The sequence below is a fragment of the Polypterus senegalus genome, unplaced genomic scaffold (genome assembly GCF_016835505.1).
Source record: "Polypterus senegalus isolate Bchr_013 unplaced genomic scaffold, ASM1683550v1 scaffold_2422, whole genome shotgun sequence".
NCBI lineage: Eukaryota > Metazoa > Chordata > Cladistia > Polypteriformes > Polypteridae > Polypterus > Polypterus senegalus.
In genome coordinates this window covers 7,292-25,000 of record NW_024380899.1, presented here as the reverse complement: position 1 = coordinate 25,000, position 17,709 = coordinate 7,292, and the positions used below count along the sequence as shown (strand labels likewise).

The window sequence follows — 17,709 nt, the reverse complement described above, 5'->3', positions numbered from 1 at the left end:
CAGACAAGCTCTTCCGTCTGCGAGGTCCAAATCACCCGCACTCCTAATTCCTCATCACTGTACTTCCAGATAAGCATTCATTGTTTGTCAGCACTCACGCACTTAAGCCTGCCCCTACGACTAAAGACAAACCTATTTAGTTTTATCGAATAAGTCGCAGACTATGAAGTGATTTGCTGAGTAGGTCACATTAGGCAGCTAGATTCACTGAACCTCACCACCAACTACCTCCAGGAAACCAAGTTAGCACACTTGAGTAACCCAGTTATTTAGCCATGTAAACCCTTAACCAGGTTACACCTAAGGATTCTGTTGTCTGCATGCATCTGTTGCACTCTGTTAGCCTGTGTGTGCGTTAGCTTCATGTACTCTTTCATCAGCCACAGGTACAAAATAAATTTCCTCAGGCAAATGCTTGGGCAATCCACTTTATTCTTGGTTGAAGTAATCTGTTTCAATATTTTGAAAAATTTATGTTGATGAACAGAATACACAGTGCTAAACTCAGCAGCACAATCACAGGAGCAGTGTTCGGGTTAACATGTTAAAAAGTACCTTGCGTTATGTAGTCTGATTACTTTTTAAATTACACAGAAACCGAATGCAATACTTATTTTATTGGAGTAAAAACACCTATGTTATCATTATCCCAGCAGCACTGGGTGTAAGGCAACAAGCCCACATACCGGTATGCCGCTCCTTCACAGGGCTCAATGTCACAGTAAGCCGTGTTCAATCAGGTAATAGAACCCTATAAATAAATTCGTTTTAATCAAGCTATTTGCTCTAGATGCGGTGAAACTGTGTGATTGGATGGTGTAGCAGCCAGTGTTCAGGTCAAGGGTGTGAAAGGGGAATGGATGTTATTTACTTTACAACGCATGACGGACTAAATGCATTTACAAAAATGCAAGAAAACATTGACAGGCTTCATGCTTGCTTTCAGACACTGAACTCATTTGATGACGTTTGACTCGTTTTAGTGCAGTTTAATGACGTCTTGAGCATTTTGCCAAAAACAAACTCCACAAGTTCACGTTTTTAAGAAACTATATCGCCTTATCCTGGTTCTGTGTGTGAATGTGAACACGCTGATGTCTGCACTGTAGTCTTGAACCATTAATAGCTCTGAACTATCAGGACTCTGCATGTGACTCTTTCTATGATTTCAGCTGTTTTCATATTTCACTGTACTTATCCATGCCGTACTTATTGTATATACACAGTCCAGATTGTATTCAGCTCACGAAACATTCTGTATATTCTCTTCATTTACTCTTGTCTGAACAATCCCTCCCTGCTTTACTTATGTATATTTATCTGATTACTTGCAATTAACTTCTGTTTGCACTTGTGGTTAGATACAAAACTGCATTTTGTTGGCATGGTACTTGTGCTGTGTTCAATGTCAATAAAGCTTAATCGAACTCTCACTGTTAAATGGCTGCTCTTTAACAAAAAAGAAATTATAACCTTATAGCATTCTCAAAATTTGCCAATTCTAATCCAAGGTCATGGGGAGCTGAAGCCCATCCTACCAGCACTTTGTTCGATGTAGCGGCCAGCTCCAAATAAGCACCACTCAAATGTGAGCACACTCATACATACACCCACGAGGAGTCAATATAAAAGCATCAATTAAGACACACACGACGTCTTCAGGGATGTAGGAAGAAAACCCACACAGATACAGAGAAAGTACAAAAGCTACCCAAACACCAAGAAGGCACAGGAGTCAAACCCACGATACAATTATGCTAATAGCAGCATCACTCTTGTATTTCACAGGGCTATATAGATGGTACTTCAAAAACCAAAAGAGCTTTGTCAATGCAGAATTATTTGGACAGGAATAGGAAGGCGCTAGTGTGTAGAATGTATCTTTGAGAAGTTAGGATGAAGCAGTGTGGTTTCATCTGTCTCAAAAGGCCTATCTGAATACTACAAACTGGACTCAAGTTGGGGACAGCACCAGTCCACCGAGACTCAGCTGCTCGATTCTTTTGTTCAGATAACAGGTCATGCCCTAGTTTGCCGTGGTCCCTATGGCAGGTGCGATAGAGGCACACATGCTGAGCTCCTAATTGTTAGGCCGAGAGCCCAGCTGCTCATAGGCCAGGCCTCAGCCTGGAGAAATGCTTCTCAGATTGATCTTCCATCATTGTTTTCAAATGCTTGCATTCACATCTGTCACATGGAACCTCAGCACCTTGTATTTAGCACACTGCATCAGCATTAATGAAGTGTTAATTTAAAACAGAAGACAAGAGTGCCGAGCTGGTAGTTTGCAGGCAGAACTGCCTGGCAAGCAATTGTTATCATTTAGATTCATCAGTGGTATTTACAGAAAGGTCCCAAGCACACTGCACTTGGAATGGGTGTGTATGTAAACACCTAAGAAGCTCCTACAATACATGAAGAACATCCCTCGATTGGTGAATATCCTACTGCAACCCCCCCCAGCCCTCCAACCACCACCACAAACCCAGCAACTTAAACTACAAACAGAAACAAGGAACTCATGTTGTTTACTCTAAGCTGAATGTGACAAATGTGACATCATAGCTGACAAGGTGAAGAACCATAGTAATACTGAACAACTCGAGACAGCAGTTAAGCACACTGAAACATATAAGCATTAGCATGTGAGCACATACAGACGTGAAAACCACTTGATCCCTGGTTCAAAACAATTGCTAATTTAATTAACTGGTCTCTTATAAAAAAAAAAAGAGCAAAGGCATCAAGCACAAGTACAAACGAAGGCACTCCTACCTGACACTGAAACAAGCATGACAGCTTCCAAGGGCCTGTTGTTATCCAGAGAGCTGCTCAGCCGAATCTCGCCTGTTGTTTCATTTAGAAAGATCAAGCTAAGTTCATTGCCTCGCTCAAAACTGTAGTAAAGAGTATCCGAGACATCTGGGTCATACGCAGGAATGCGGCCAATCACCCCACCAGGAAAGCTGCTGGATTTGTTGGTGACATAATTATTAAAAATGATCTCAAAGTTCTTGAGGACTGGAACGTTGTCATTCTTATCAATCAGTTTGATATGGACAGTGGCCCGACTGACCAATGGGGCGGATGTGGCCTGCACCACAATCACATATTCGGACTTTGCTTCATAATCGAGATCCACAAGAGCGGTCAGCTCCCCGGAGAAGATATCAAGCTGAAAGACTTCTGGGATATTACCTTCGACGATCTGGTACATGATCTGGGCATTTGTCCCCTCATCAGGGTCTGTGGCGGTGATTCTGGCCACAACCAGCCCTATTGGGCTGTTCTCCTCCACAAGAATGTCAAACTCATCTTTCTCAAAAACAGGAGGGTTGTCGTTGACGTCAAGTACGGTGACTTGAATATCGATGGGCGTTTTTAAGGGAGGGAGCCCCTTGTCTACTGCATAAGCTTTTAACTCATATGTTGGCATGTTTTCCCTGTCAAGCCTGCGCAGTGTCCTCACAGTGCCTGAAGTTGACTCAATTATGAAGTCCCCATCACCATCATCGCCACCTTGAAATGTGTAATACACTCTGCCATTCAAGCCAGAATCACGATCAATGGCCGACACCTGGACAACACTGGTGAAAACTGGCACATCCTCATACACGGTTCCCACATAAATTTCTCTAAGGAAATGGGGTGTGTTGTCATTAACATCATTCACAAGAATCTCCAAATAGGTGGTATCAGATTTTTGGGGAATACCATTGTCTTTAGCGGTAATTGCCAATGTGTACGACACCTGGTCCTCATAGTCTAGCTCCATCTGGGTGGTGACGGCTCCAGAGTCGGGGTCTATCCTAAACTGAGGGATGCTGTCTTCCATGATGTATGTAATTCTGGAGTTCTCACCTGTGTCTTCATCAGTTGCACTGATGACAACCACTGTGGTGCCAATCGGCCGGTCCTCATTGATATTGACTGTGTAGTGGGAGCTCTGGAAAACAGGGCGATGAGTATTGGCATCCGTGACATTAACGTGGACCTGAGCAGTATCAAATCTGGTTCCGTCAGAAGCAGTTATGGTGAGAAAGTACTGTCGTTCAAGTTTATAATCCAGAGGCAGGGCAAGAGTGATCAGGCCACCGCCACTTTGACTAGTAATGGAGAAGCGATTCCTGGTGTTGCCACTGGAAATCTGATAGGTGACCACACTGTTGACATCTCTGTCCACTGCCGATACCGTAAGCACACTTGTGCCCACAGCAGCATCTTCATTTAAACGTATGCTGTAGAACTTCTGGGTAAATTCTGGATTGTTGTCATTGACATCCAAAATGGTGATGCTTACGCTGGCAGAAGATGACATGGGAGGCAGGCCATGATCCTTAGCTTCCACCCCAAATGTATAGAAGTCCACCATCTCTCTGTCAAGTTCTGCAGCCACCACAATCCATCCAGTGTTATTGTTGATGGTAAAAGGGAAATTTGGGGCCATTTCAATAAGCTTATACTCCAAGCGTGAGTTCTCTCCAGAATCAGCATCAATTGCTTGAATATGGATAACAGAGTAGCCAATTGGTACATTCTCCAGAACAGTAGACTGAAAAGGGGTGCTAACAAAAATCGGAGCATTGTCATTAACGTCCAGTACTTGAACGGTCACAAGTCCGCTGACATTTGACAACGGGGGCCGGCCGCCATCCTGTGCTCGAATCAGAAGATTAAATTCCTTGTTGGCCTCATAGTCCAACTGGCCGACCACATCCATTTTACCACTTTGGGCATCAATGTAAAAATGTCCACGGGCATTACCACTCACAATGCTGAAGTGGACCAGTGCATTGTTGCCCTTATCGTTGTCTGTGGCTGTCACCTGCAAGATCTCCGTATTTGGGGCCACATCTTCTGGGACTTGCACAACATATCGTTTTTCACTAAACTGCGGAGCATTGTCATTATCATCCTCCACCATGATGGAAACTGTGGCGGTGGAACTACGGGGCCCTGGGTCACGGCCCTGGTCGTTGGCTTCCACTACCAGCTGATATGAATCGACTGCTTCCCTGTCTACTAGACCTTTGGTGCGAATGACCCCTGACCTGGAGTCGATTTCAAACACTGCATTGGTGCCGTTGTTATTGAGGATTCTGTACAGTATGTTGGCATTGGCTGGAGCATCCCCATCAGTGGCTCTGACAGTCAGAACTTCATAACCAATTTCCAAATTTTCCCTGACACTCTCTTTGTAATCCAGCTGTTCAAACACCGGGTCGTGATCATTAGTGTCACTAACAGTAATTGTCAGGGTGGCCATTGCAGTCCTTCTAGGCACACCATTATCAATTGCTGTGACTCGGAACACATGGGTGTCTTTAGTTTCTCTGTCCAGTAGTTCAGCTGTGCTAACTGTCCCACTATGAAGATCCACAGTGAACAAACTGTTAGACCTGCTGTCAAACAGGGCATCCATGGAGTACTCCAGTCGGCCGGCCTCCCCTTCGTCTGGATCAGTAGCCTTCACCACCACCACAGCTGTGCCGGCTGGCTTGTTTTCCGGCACGGATACCTGATACATGGGGGGCTGGAACTGGGGGCTGCTGTTGACGTTCCGCTTGGCACGACTGGACAGTCCTGTCTCAGAGTGAGCCGCTCTTTCCAAAATTCTCTCCAGGCGATGCTGTGTAAAGGAGCCCAGACCCAGCCGCAGGTGCATGGAGACGGTCACCTGGCACCTGTCGCACCGCAGATCCATCTCGGCGAAGCTGCCACGCTGCAGACACAGAGCTTCGGATGCTCGCAACGAGCCGCCGCCGTAATGGAATTGCCGGCTACCAGACACTTGGCAGCGAAGGGCGCAGTGTTCTTTGGACAGCGGCGGTACGAAGTCAGCGATCCTGAACAACGACTCCCTCGCCGCAAAGCAGGCGGTGTGCGATTTGGCGTCCGTCCGCAGAGTGAGGACGTCCATATCCCGCATGGTCTGCCCGCCTCGCGACCTGGCCTTGCACCCAGCGCCATGGACGCGTATCTCGTAGCGACCAGTCACCAAGTGGCTAAACTCCGGACGAGCAGCGTCCCTGCAGTCGGCGGCGGTGTACACCGTAAACGGGTTGCGAGGAAGCCTGGCGCAGTTTAGCCGTTGTGTGATGTGAACGCGACCCTCCAGCGGGTCCGTTCGGAGGAAACGTTGCGTGAAGCGTGGGGCCACAACCTGCTCTAGGGTGCAGGTGCGGCCGGCAGCCAGGCTGTGCAGCACGGTGCCTGGCTCCGTCGCCTCGCTTAGGTGTACGGTGTAGGCGTCGGACAGCACGGCCAGGGTGAGAAGGCAGCCGACAGGCAGCAGCGCCCAGGGCAGGGCGGGCAGCGCTCCAGGACACGGCTGTCCCATCACGAGCGCGCGCTCCTCCGGCGTCCCATACCTCGTCCGGACAAAAGTGGAGAGTCGATGGAGACAAAAAAACTAAAGACACAGCAGCTGCAGAGAATAGCCGTTCAAAATGGCTCCTGTAAGTGCCGCTGCCTCGGTGGGCTCCCTCTCATTATCATAAACCTGCTACAGCTCAAGGAGGAGAAAAATCCGACAGAGAGAGAGAGAATAGAGCCGGGGCGAGCCCACCGGTCGGGGAACGCGCTTCTTAAAAGGGTAACACCAAGGCGCGTGCACAGACCACAGACTCCGAGTAGGAAGACCGCGACTTAAACACAATGCTGCAGCCTAGCTTTACAGACCCTCTTTGCCGCATGCTTCGCTCATTTTCCCGTTTTGATCACGTTTCACTTTTCTTTGTTGCTCCATATTTTCGTTCTGTCGGGCATTTCTGTCATTTTTGTTTGAAAAAAATAAATATACATGCTTTTCTATTCCGCCTCATTGTAATTTAGGTGCCGTTAAACAATTCCTTTGAAACCGATTCTGTTAATGGGGTAAACAAACTGGTTCCGAATAATAAAGCGTCTCAGTTTCTTTACTTAACAACACCACCATTTGCGTCTGAGTTATTAAGAAGATAAATATAAAGCATTTTAAACAATGGTATTTATTTCCAACAACCCCGTATCCCTTTTATAATAATCGAAATACAGTACGTTGTTTAGATCATCCGTTTTATATAGTTATTTGAAGGGCTGAATATGCGTGCACCTGCAACTGAAAAACGAAAAGGGTCTACCCGAACCTTCATCTTCTTTGTTTTTATTAACACTTGCTTATTTATTTAGCTAATGCGATTTAAAGGGGGCTAAAGACTAGGGGACTGACTAATTGTTAATTATTTTTCCGGTTTAATTGTAACATAAAGTTACATTGTGTAATGCACATTGCGTGATGTTTATATATATATATATATATATATATATATATATATATATATATATATATATATATATATATATATATATATATATATACTGTATAAGATAGATAGATAGATACACACAAAGCGAGAAAGACAGAGACTATACCTGTATATACACTTTGTTATGATATGTGTTGTTATAACTTTAGGACTTGTGGGTGCATACATTTGTGTGTTAGTTGACTTACAAATGCTAAATTGGCCCTGATATGGTGTGTATGTGTGTTCACTCTGTGTTGAACTGGTGTCCTGTTCAGTATTTTAATATCGCAGATCAGCGTTTCTCAACCTTTTAAGTATTTGCGACCCGAGTTTTCATAACAGTTTTAATCGCGCCCCCTAACATTTTTTTGAAATGCAGATGCATATTTTGTTATACCTACTGAACCTTTATCGACATTTATCTAACTCTATATTTATTGTTCTAGTATCAGAATGTAGTTTATGTTAGTTTGTTTTGGTTTCAACAGATGTTTTTTTTATATTTTTGATTCTTGTTTTCTTTTTTTCACATCTTCGCACCCCCCTTTTTGTTACTTCGCGCCCCCCTAGGGGGGTCCGCCCCACAGGTTGAGACCTACTGTCGCAGATTGTTTACATTCCAAGGATATCATTCAAAATGAGAGTGGGGTTCTAGTCCTGGGTGCTCCCAGCATGGAGTTTACAGCTTCTCCATGTGTGTTCATGGATTTCCTCCAGATGCTCTGGTTTCCTCCAACAGTCCCCAGACATACAGGGTATGTAGATTGGTGTTGCTAAATTTGCTCTATAGTGAGAATGTGTATGTTTGTGTGTGTGTGTGTGTCTGGGCACCCTGAGATGGACTGGCACCCTGTCCAGGGATTATTCTTGCCCTCCACCCTATGCTTGATAGGTTCAGCTTCTCCATGACACTGCTCTGGATAAGCATTTTAGAAAATGGATAAATGGTCATGGGTGTTATTCTTGCATTTTCACCGTGACTGTCCACTTCTGGACGTTTTGAGTTTTAAAAAAAGTGTTATCTATTAAAATATATACAGTATATACACATTATTGCACATATTGTCACACATAAGTGCATGGGAGGCAGTCAATGGGCTTAACTGAGGGTAAAACATGGAGTCAGGGGTTGACGAAATGCACTAATGTCTTTTCTCCCTCCTCTGCAGATCACAAGAAGGAAATACCAGCTACATCCCAACCAGCTTCCACGTCCCCCTCCAGACCATGCCCCCTCACTTACCTCACTTCTGCTGGTTCTCTCTTGGACCCACCTCTTCCTTCCCACAGCCTATACAGACCGCAGCCACTTGTCCTTTCCAGTCAGTCCCATTTTGGACACAGTCTTTTAAGACTACTGAAGCCTTTAAATTTATGGAATTGAACCCCTATATATATATATATATATATATATATATATATATATATATATATATATATAAAATATAATATATATATAATATATATATATTATATATAATATATATATATTATATATAATAAGCCAATAGATCCCTGTCTACACTCTTAAAAATAAAGGTTCCAATGTGGTTCTTCAGAAAGATGCTATACGTCTCTGTAGAACCATCCACATGAAGGTTCCAGAAAGACCCTTTATTTATTTAGATCCATAAGAGGTCCAAAAACAACCAAGAATAGATGATAACAGATTTGTGAAATAGCAATGAGTTTAGAATTTTAAAAGGACTCTTGCTGCACACAATCACACAGGCTACGTTTTGGTTCCTTGATCTGTATGCACTGCTAGGTTGCCTACTAGACATTAGAGATGTCTGCATTATTAGATAAAATCAGATGAGTGATCAAATTATATAGCTTTTTACTTCTGAATGTGTGCATTAGTGAATGTATTGCATTACATTTACTTATTTGGCTGACACCTTTCTCCATTGCAGCTTATAATATCTGAAATTCGACTGATTCCTTTTCTTTTTTTTTTCCAATTGAAGTAGAGGCTGGGGGAGTGACTTGCTTATGGTCACACAGTGTCAATGGGGGGAACTGGAATCCACAAACTCGGGGTCTGAAGTCCAAAACCTTAGGAGGCATGGTGGCACAGTGCCTTGAAATAAGGAGACTGTAGTGTGCATTCTGGGTGCTAACTGTGGAGACTTTAGATGTTCTCCCCATGTCTGTGGGGGTTTTCTCTGGCTGCTCTGGTTTCCTCCTATGGTTCGCATACATGCATGTTAGGTGAATTGGTGATGGTATATTGCCCTGGTGTGTGTTTGGTTTGTGAGTGTGTGTGTGTTCGCCCTGCAATGGTCTGGCACCGGTTCTCTCCCACAGTTCAAAGACATGCAGGTTAGGTGGATGGGCGATGCTAAAATAGATTCCTGATGTGTGTGTCTGTGAATTCTCCAGAGTTTATACTAAAGAATAGAGTTCTCATGGAAGGTTGTCGTGGCTGTACTTTTGTATTCCAACCTGATTAGTTAATTTAAAATCAGTTTCTACTAACAGATCTTCCTTAGTTTTATGTTTGCTTAGTGTTTTCATTCTTTCATGCCCTGACATTCTTATATCATAGATGTTTTTTTCCTTTCCAAGCATATCATCAGAATGAGACTGGTGTTCAAGCCCAGTGCTCCCAGCATGGAGTTTATATGTTCTCCCTGTGGATTTCCTCTGGTTGCTCTGGTGGTCTTCCACAGGCCAAAGACATGCAGGTCAGGTGTATCAGAGATGCAAAATTGGCCTCAGATATGTGTGTGTGTGTGTGTGTGTGTGTGTGTGCACCTTGTCCAGGAAGTGTTCCTGCTTTGTAACCGATTCTTACAGGGATAGGCTCCAGCTCCAGGCCCTGCTTAAGATAAAGTGCTATTAAAAGATGGATGAATATATTTATAACACAAACATAAATGTGTGTTCCACTTCAATTATGAGTGCACCCTCACTGCCTACACTCTTAAAGATTTAAGTGCCAACGTGGATCTTCAGAGTGATGCCATAGAGGAACTATTTTTGGTTCCTAAAGATAGATAGATAGATAGATACTTTATTAATCCCAAGGGGAAATTCACATAATCCAGCAGCAGTATACTGATACAAAGAAACAATATTAAATTAAATAGTAATAAAAATGAAAAGAATTAAAATAAAATTAATGTTCGCATTTACTCCCCCGGGTGGAATTGAAGAGTCGCATAGTGTGGGGGAGGAACGATCTCCTCAGTCTGTCAGTGGAGCAGGACGGTGACAAAAGTCTGTCACTGAAGCTACTCCTCTGTCTGGAGATGACACTGTTCAGTGGATGCAGTGGATTCTTCATGATTGACAGGAGTTTGCTTAGTGCCCGTCGCTCTGCCACAGATGTCAAACTGTCCAGCTTTACTCCTACAATAGATCCTGCCTTCTTAACAAGTTTGTCCAGGCGTGAGGCGTCTTTCATCTTTATGCTGCCACCCCAGCACACCACCGCGTAGAAGAGGGCACTCGCCACAACCGTCTGGTAGAACATCTGCAGCATCTTACTGCAGATGTTGAAGCATGCCAACCTTCTCAGAAAGTATATTCTGCTCTGAGCTTTCTTACATAGAGCATCAGTATTGGCAGTCCAGTCCAATTTGTCATCTAGCTGCACTCCCAGATATTTAAAGGTCTGCACCCTCTGCACACAGTCACCTCTGATGATCACGGGGTCCATGAGGGGCCTGGGCCTCCTAAAATCCACCACCAGCTCCTTGGTCTTGCTGGTGTTAAGGTGTAAGTGGTTTGAGTCGCACCATTTAACAAAGTCTTTGATTAACTTTCTGTACTCCTCCTCCTGCCCACTCCTGATGCAGCCCACAATAGCAGTGTCATCAGCGAACTTTTGCACGTGGCAGGACTCCGAGTCATATTGTCATCAACCATCCAACACGAATGTTCCAGAATGAACCTGTTCTTTAGATTACTAATAAGCTCCATAAATAGCAAAGAGTAAGTAATAACAGATTTTTGAAATACCAGTGGGTTCATAGTTTCAAAAGCACTCTTGCTGCATTCAGGTTTCCTGGATCTGTTAGTATCCTGCATGCCACTGCAAAAAATGTTAATTTTGAAGTGTAAAACAACTGTAAAACATTAAAGCACTATTTCAGTAACACTGAGGCACTGAAATGAAATGTACAGACCAATATAATATATTTTTTACATTGTTAACCTGTGCAGCACGGTGGCGCAGTGGGTAGCGCTGCTGTGTCGCAGTTTGGAGACCCGGGTTCGCTTCCCGGGTCCTCCCTGCGTGGAGTTTGCATGTTCTCCCGGTGTCTGCGTGGGTTTAATCCCACACTCCAAAGACATGCGATCCTAAATTGTGCTTGGGGTGTGTGTGTTCTACGGTGGTCAGGCGCCCTGCCCGAGATTTGTTCCTGACTTGCGCCCTGTGCTGGTTGGGCTTGGCTTCAGCAGACTCCCGTGACCCTATGTTAAGATATAGCGGGCTGGATATTGACTGACTGATATTGTTAACCCATAAAAAATATATTCTTTTTCCGTGATTATGGCACCAAAAAACAAGATAATGCCATCAGAAAGGAAATCGTATTCTACCTTCCATTTTACTGCCCCAAGCTGTTTAAAGAAACGTTGCTGTTTGCTGACCGTGTGTGGTTTGCTCTAACACACTGTCACATGCTTACCAAGAATATATATATATTTTCCTTAACTTTAACCAGTGACCTTACACTAATTTAACTCAAAATGATCATGTGTTTTTGCTTAATGTAACTCTTTCTTTAATATTACTTTTAATTAAGTGCGTGTGATTGCCATATGATGAAAGTTTCTTTCTTGGCTCGAATTTCTAAATTTGCATACAGCTATAATATTTGCATAAGGAAACGCCCCCTTTTACCGTATTGTTTCTTTTGAACCCCATACCTTTGCATAGTGGGGGGAAAAACTTAAACAGAGTTAGCAATCTTATTTTTTCCCTTGTTCTGAAGGTTTTTTGAGGTTATAAAAGGCGATTTATACGGAGCTGCACACCTCACTCCACAGCAGCAAATTTTACTTCTCCACCAGAAAACGTGCCCAAACTTCATTGAACATTGAATTCTTTTTAATGTATGAAACTAAATGGTATAACGTGTTTGTTATGGATTGTTGTTCTTGCATTGATGTAAGTGGTATACTGGTTGGTGTTTCTGACTGGATATTGTGCTGGTTCAACTGATTGGCATATTTATCATAATGCAAGAATCTCAGTTTATGGTTAAACGTTCACTTGTATTGCAATGCACTGTACTGTATTTACTGTAAACTGATTACATCTTGCCTGAAGAAGGGGCCTGAGTTGCCTCGAAAGCTTGCATATTGTAATCTTTTTCGTTTGCCAATAATAGGTGTCATTTTGCTTGGCTTTTCTCTACATTCATAATGGCTAACACGGTACAACACCCTAGTACTAATGTACTGTAAAGGAAGAATGATTATTTACTATAAAGTTATACCGTACACCTAAAAATATTGTCACCTTATTTTTTACAGTAAAATTCTGGTAATCACATCTGACAGTTTTTTTTTATCGTAAATTTAATATTTTGTTTTTTTTGTACAGTGTACCTCTGGGCCGTGCTTTCAAAAGGACACTTGCTGCATACATGCAATAACAGGCTAAGTTCAGCTTTAATCTAATCTGATACTGACCTCCTAGTTGGCCTACCATACATTAAAAAATCATCTTTTTTTTTACTACATAGTAGGAAGTTTTTCAAAGCAGAAAGAATCAACTTCATATGCAAAGAAACCTTCTCAGAATGAAGTGGTGCTTGGTCAAGCAATGGTTCTATGAGAAACCACACAACCCAGTAAAGAACCATAACGTGTCATGAAAGAACCAAAGCATGATGGTAGTCTACTGCTTAGTAAAGATTTCTGTTTAGTCGACATATTAGGGACCTTTTCAAAACCCAAAGGACCAAACTGACATGCAAAGAACCCTTCTGAGAAAGAGATGGATCTTTGTCAAGCAATGGCTCGCTCTAGAAAGGCAGTGTAGCGTAGTGGCTGAGGCTTTGGCCTTCAACCTGAATACCATGAGGACTGATCGAGGTCACTGATGTTAGGTAGAATGCCTAGAGGGGGCTGGGTGGTCTCGTGGCCTGGAACCCCTGCAGATTTTATTTTTTTCTCCGGCCCTCTGGAGTTTTTTTTTTTTGGTTTGTTTTTTCTGTCTTCCCTGGCCATTGGATCTTACTTTTATTCTATGTTAATTAGTGTTCCATAGTTTTATTTTATTCTTGTCTTTTTTCTCTTTCTTCATTATGTAAAGCACTTTGAGCTACATCATTTGTATGAAAATGTGCTATAAAAATAAATGTTGTTGTTATTCAAACCCTAAGGCTGAGTGTTCACATCCTGCTACTAACATTGCGTGACCCTGACAAGTCACTTGATCTGCCTGTGCTCCTGGAACTGGAAAACCAAACGAAATAGAACCAACCATATCATAAATGTTGTAAGTAACCTTGGAAAAGGGTGTCAGCCAAATAAGTCAATAAACAGGAAGGATGCATTCCTGTATTTCTTTTTTGTTACTCAATTGTTTATTTCTTTTGTAAATCACTTTGGATAAAAGTGCCTGCTAAGCAAATGAAAGTGAATGTAATAAAGAAAAGTGTCATTACGTTACTGTCGTTTATAAGAGTGTAAATGAAATGTTTTATGTCTATGTGTTTCAAAATACTCGCACATCTTAAACTATTTGGTTACGTTAGCATGGCATGGTAGTTAAGGATGTGAACTTCAAAGCCTGCGGCCAATGATTCAAATTCCACTAGTGAGGCCATGAGCAAGTCACTTCACCTGCCTGTGCTCCAATTATTGAAAAGCAAAAAGAAATGTAGCCTTGAATAAATGGCATCAGCCAAATGATAAATAATATTATTAATAGTAATAATGTGTACGTGTGTGCTGCCGCCAGACTTGTGCCCATGCAGTCCACGGTTGATCCTTCAGAATGGGCTCTCGCTCTCTGCGCTGCTTGTATTAGATAAATGGGATACATAAAATAGACGGGCGGACTTAAAAATAAAATAATAATACATCCACACACTCACGCAGTCTTTTTCGGTGTTATTTGGTTTAATGTGAAAAATACAATAATGTATTGTGCGCTATTTTCCTGACATGTATTTCTTATTATTTTTTACCCAAAACCTTTTTGTCATCTCGTGCGCTTTTTTATTTTAACCGTCGTCTTTCACTCAAGCTAGTTCTTTCTTTCTTTCTTTCTTTCTTTCTTTCTTTCTTTCTTTCTTTCTTTCTTTCTTTCGCCGAATTCAATCAAATTCAATAACATAGTAAACAAATTGGATTGCCAACAAAGCCGATCTTTGTACGAACTCCGAGCAGTTTAAAGACTCGTCTGAAAAGCGCCGCGCCGCCACAATGCGCGCCCTCCTTAAAGCGGCAACCCGAGTTTGGGCGCAGCGCCGCGTTGCGCGCGCCGCGCCGCGCTCCGCTCAGCGGCTGTGGCTCACAAAGCCAGCCATAAATCTGTCAGCTTGTCGCTAATGTTGTGCGGAAGTTGAGTCGGTCTAGTCTCGGGTGTCAGTAGCCTCTCGATAACCCTCGAGGCTGCGCATTACCTCTACGCGTTTCTCTCCCGTCGTTCATTCTCTCACAGACGCAAACACAGACTTGAATTTCTGCGGGCTGCGGCGCACGTTTTCTGTTTTCGATTCCTTTCCAGACCCTCTTATTGCATGTGTGTAGTAGATTTGAGCTTTAAGGATTTATTAATTTATTATTATTATTATTATTATTATTATTATTATTATTATTATTATTTATTAATTACTTTATTTATTTATTCACGTTCACACAAGATCACATGCACTCTGCATTCTCAGCAGCAATTAAAACGCCCAAGCAAAGATAAAACATAGAGAACAGGATACAAGGTACACACAAATTCTGAAATATTTATATTAATTTTAAAATATATATTTTGTGAACTGCCTCTCTCTTAAAAGTAAAGCTGCCAATGTGGTTCTTCAGAGCGATACCGCATAGGGTAACCTTCTTTGGTTCCCTAAAAAACCCATCCACATGAAGGACCCAGACAGAACCTTGATCTATTTAGATCTGTAACAGTTAGAATAATTAAAGATGAATAGATTTGTGAAAGACAAATGAGTTCACGACTTCAAAAGTACAATTAACTTAGACTAAGTTCGTGCTTTGCTGATCTGTGCCGTCCTGCTACATTAAAGATTTCTGTTTTATCCACATCTTGAGAACCTTGTTTTAAAGCCTAGATATTCAATTTCATAGGCAAAGAACCCTGCAGAATGAAATGGATCTTAGTTAAGTGTATGGGGAACCCACACAATCCAGTCAAGGACCGTTATTTTAAAGAGGGCACAATCTTCATAGTTAAAGGTGTCAGAGTGGTACAGCGATGCCAGTAAAGAACTGTTTTTGGTTCCCAAAAGACCCATCCACGGGCTATTTTCTTAATCCTATCCTGATAATCAGCCCACTACCCTACAGTAAAGATTTTGTTTTTTTCTACATACAGTATTAGGAAGTTTTTCAAAGCTGAAGGAGCCAACTTCATATACAGAGAACCCTTCCCACAATGAAATGGTGCTTTGTCAAGTAATGTTTCTACGAAGAACCATAAAGAATATGAAGTGCCATCATAGAGCCAGCATTTATAGGAAGGTAAGCAGTTACGCAATAAATACAAAAACGCTACACCCCTAAAATGTTATTACCTCCGGTATTTCTTAATAAAAACCCGCATGGCACTGCAATGGAAGGAATTTCTGTAGCGGTTTGTTTGGCTCTTCAAAGAACTTCTCCGCCCTGTTTTACTGAAGTTATGTTTTGAATGTAATGAGGGTCTGTCATCAGCTGAGATGATTTCCATTCTCTGACGCAAACTTACCAAAACCATCCACATTAGCTCCAATAATTCCGGCAGCATGTTTGACAAACATTTTTTTTTTTCTTCTTTTACTTTTGAATTTGTCAAACTAAACAAACCAGACAATGGAGCCGAACGAGATAACGGACTGGATTAGAACTGCGATAAACTAACTGCATACACCCCTTAAAAATAAAGGTGCCAAAAGTAGTTCTTCAAAGCAATACGATAGAGGAACCATTTTTGGTTACTAAAAGAACGTTTCACATGAAAGTTCCAAAGTGAACCTTTACTTTTTGAAGTCCATCACAGGTTTCAAAAATAAGCATGAATAGATGAGAACTGATTTGTGAAATACCAATGGGTTCCTACATTTATAATCACTCTTGCTGCATACAATAACTGCAGGCTAACTTGAGTTTTTTTTCTCTGTTATATAATAATAATAATAATAATAATAATAATAATAATAATAATAATAATAATAATTAATTCTTAACATTTCTATATCGATTTTCTCGCTACTCAAACCATTTTATATTTAGGTCCCTTTTCGGAGCCCAAAGTTAGAATAAAATGGTTATTATTTGTCAAGCAGCGTGATACGAGACCCCTCGCAATCCAGAAAAGTGTCATTAAGGAATCGATTAATTTTAAGAGACTAGTTCAAGCAGGAGAAACACGCGTTAGTTGTATTTACACTTGATATTATAACGTCCTATTAGCACAATCCTTTAAATAATTCTAAATTGTCCCAGTGTGGATAAATACATGAGCGAATCCAATCCAAGGCTGTTTCTTGCGTTGCTGCTGGGAAGTGTTTAAGCGCCATGCGTCTGAAGAACGCAGTTAGCGTGTTCTCCCCGGGCTCATGTGGGTTTTCCTCCAAGTCTAAGTAATCTTCATTTTCGTCCACTTACTCAAAGGGGCTATCCCTGATTGGCTCAGAATGAGTGCGGTGCGTGCGTGATTGGCTCCTGCGATGCACTGTACCACGTACACAGGGACGTTTCCTTTATTCCGCCAGGAAAGGCTCAGTTTCCCTTGCGTCTGGGTTAAGTAGATTTGGGAATTTCAGGTTGTGTAATTTGAGAAAATGTATTAAATAATCGGCGTCAATCATCACTCTAACTCTATTGAACTGGACAGCGTCAGGCCGAATTCGTGCCGCAACTGTGTTTGACACCTTTACTTCGCTTTCTGTCGGAAGACACATTTCAAATCCAGTTTAACACGTTTTTAGCTTTAGACATTTCTTGTTGTGAAAGGGAGAATATTACTTGCGCTCCAGGAATGGAAGCACATCTAGTATTGTCCGTCAACTCCACATCTGTTAACGCCGTAACAGGTGCTTCAGAACTGCCAGACCGTGTGAAAGTCAACTGTCTCGCGAGTACGACGGCGGCCGTTCAGGCTCCACACTGCCATCTGGCGGATCAGGCCCAGGAGTCTGTATATCAGTTTTTTAACAGGGTATACAGTATATTCCAATATATGTATATGTGTGTGTGTGTTACAGTAGAAGTCAAACCCAATTTT

General features: G+C 42.2%; 1 protein-coding gene across 1 annotated transcript; it reads right to left on the bottom strand.

Moving 5' to 3' along the window:
• Positions 1-2,775: 2,775 nt before the first annotated feature.
• LOC120520400 (cadherin EGF LAG seven-pass G-type receptor 2-like) lies at positions 2,776-6,497 on the bottom strand (the record flags this gene model as incomplete). The annotated part of the gene is made up of 1 exon (XM_039742800.1): positions 2,776-6,497. A coding segment is annotated over exon 1 (3,565 nt), but the record flags the coding sequence as incomplete, so codon positions are not given.
• Between the last annotated feature and the right edge of the window lie 11,212 nt (positions 6,498-17,709).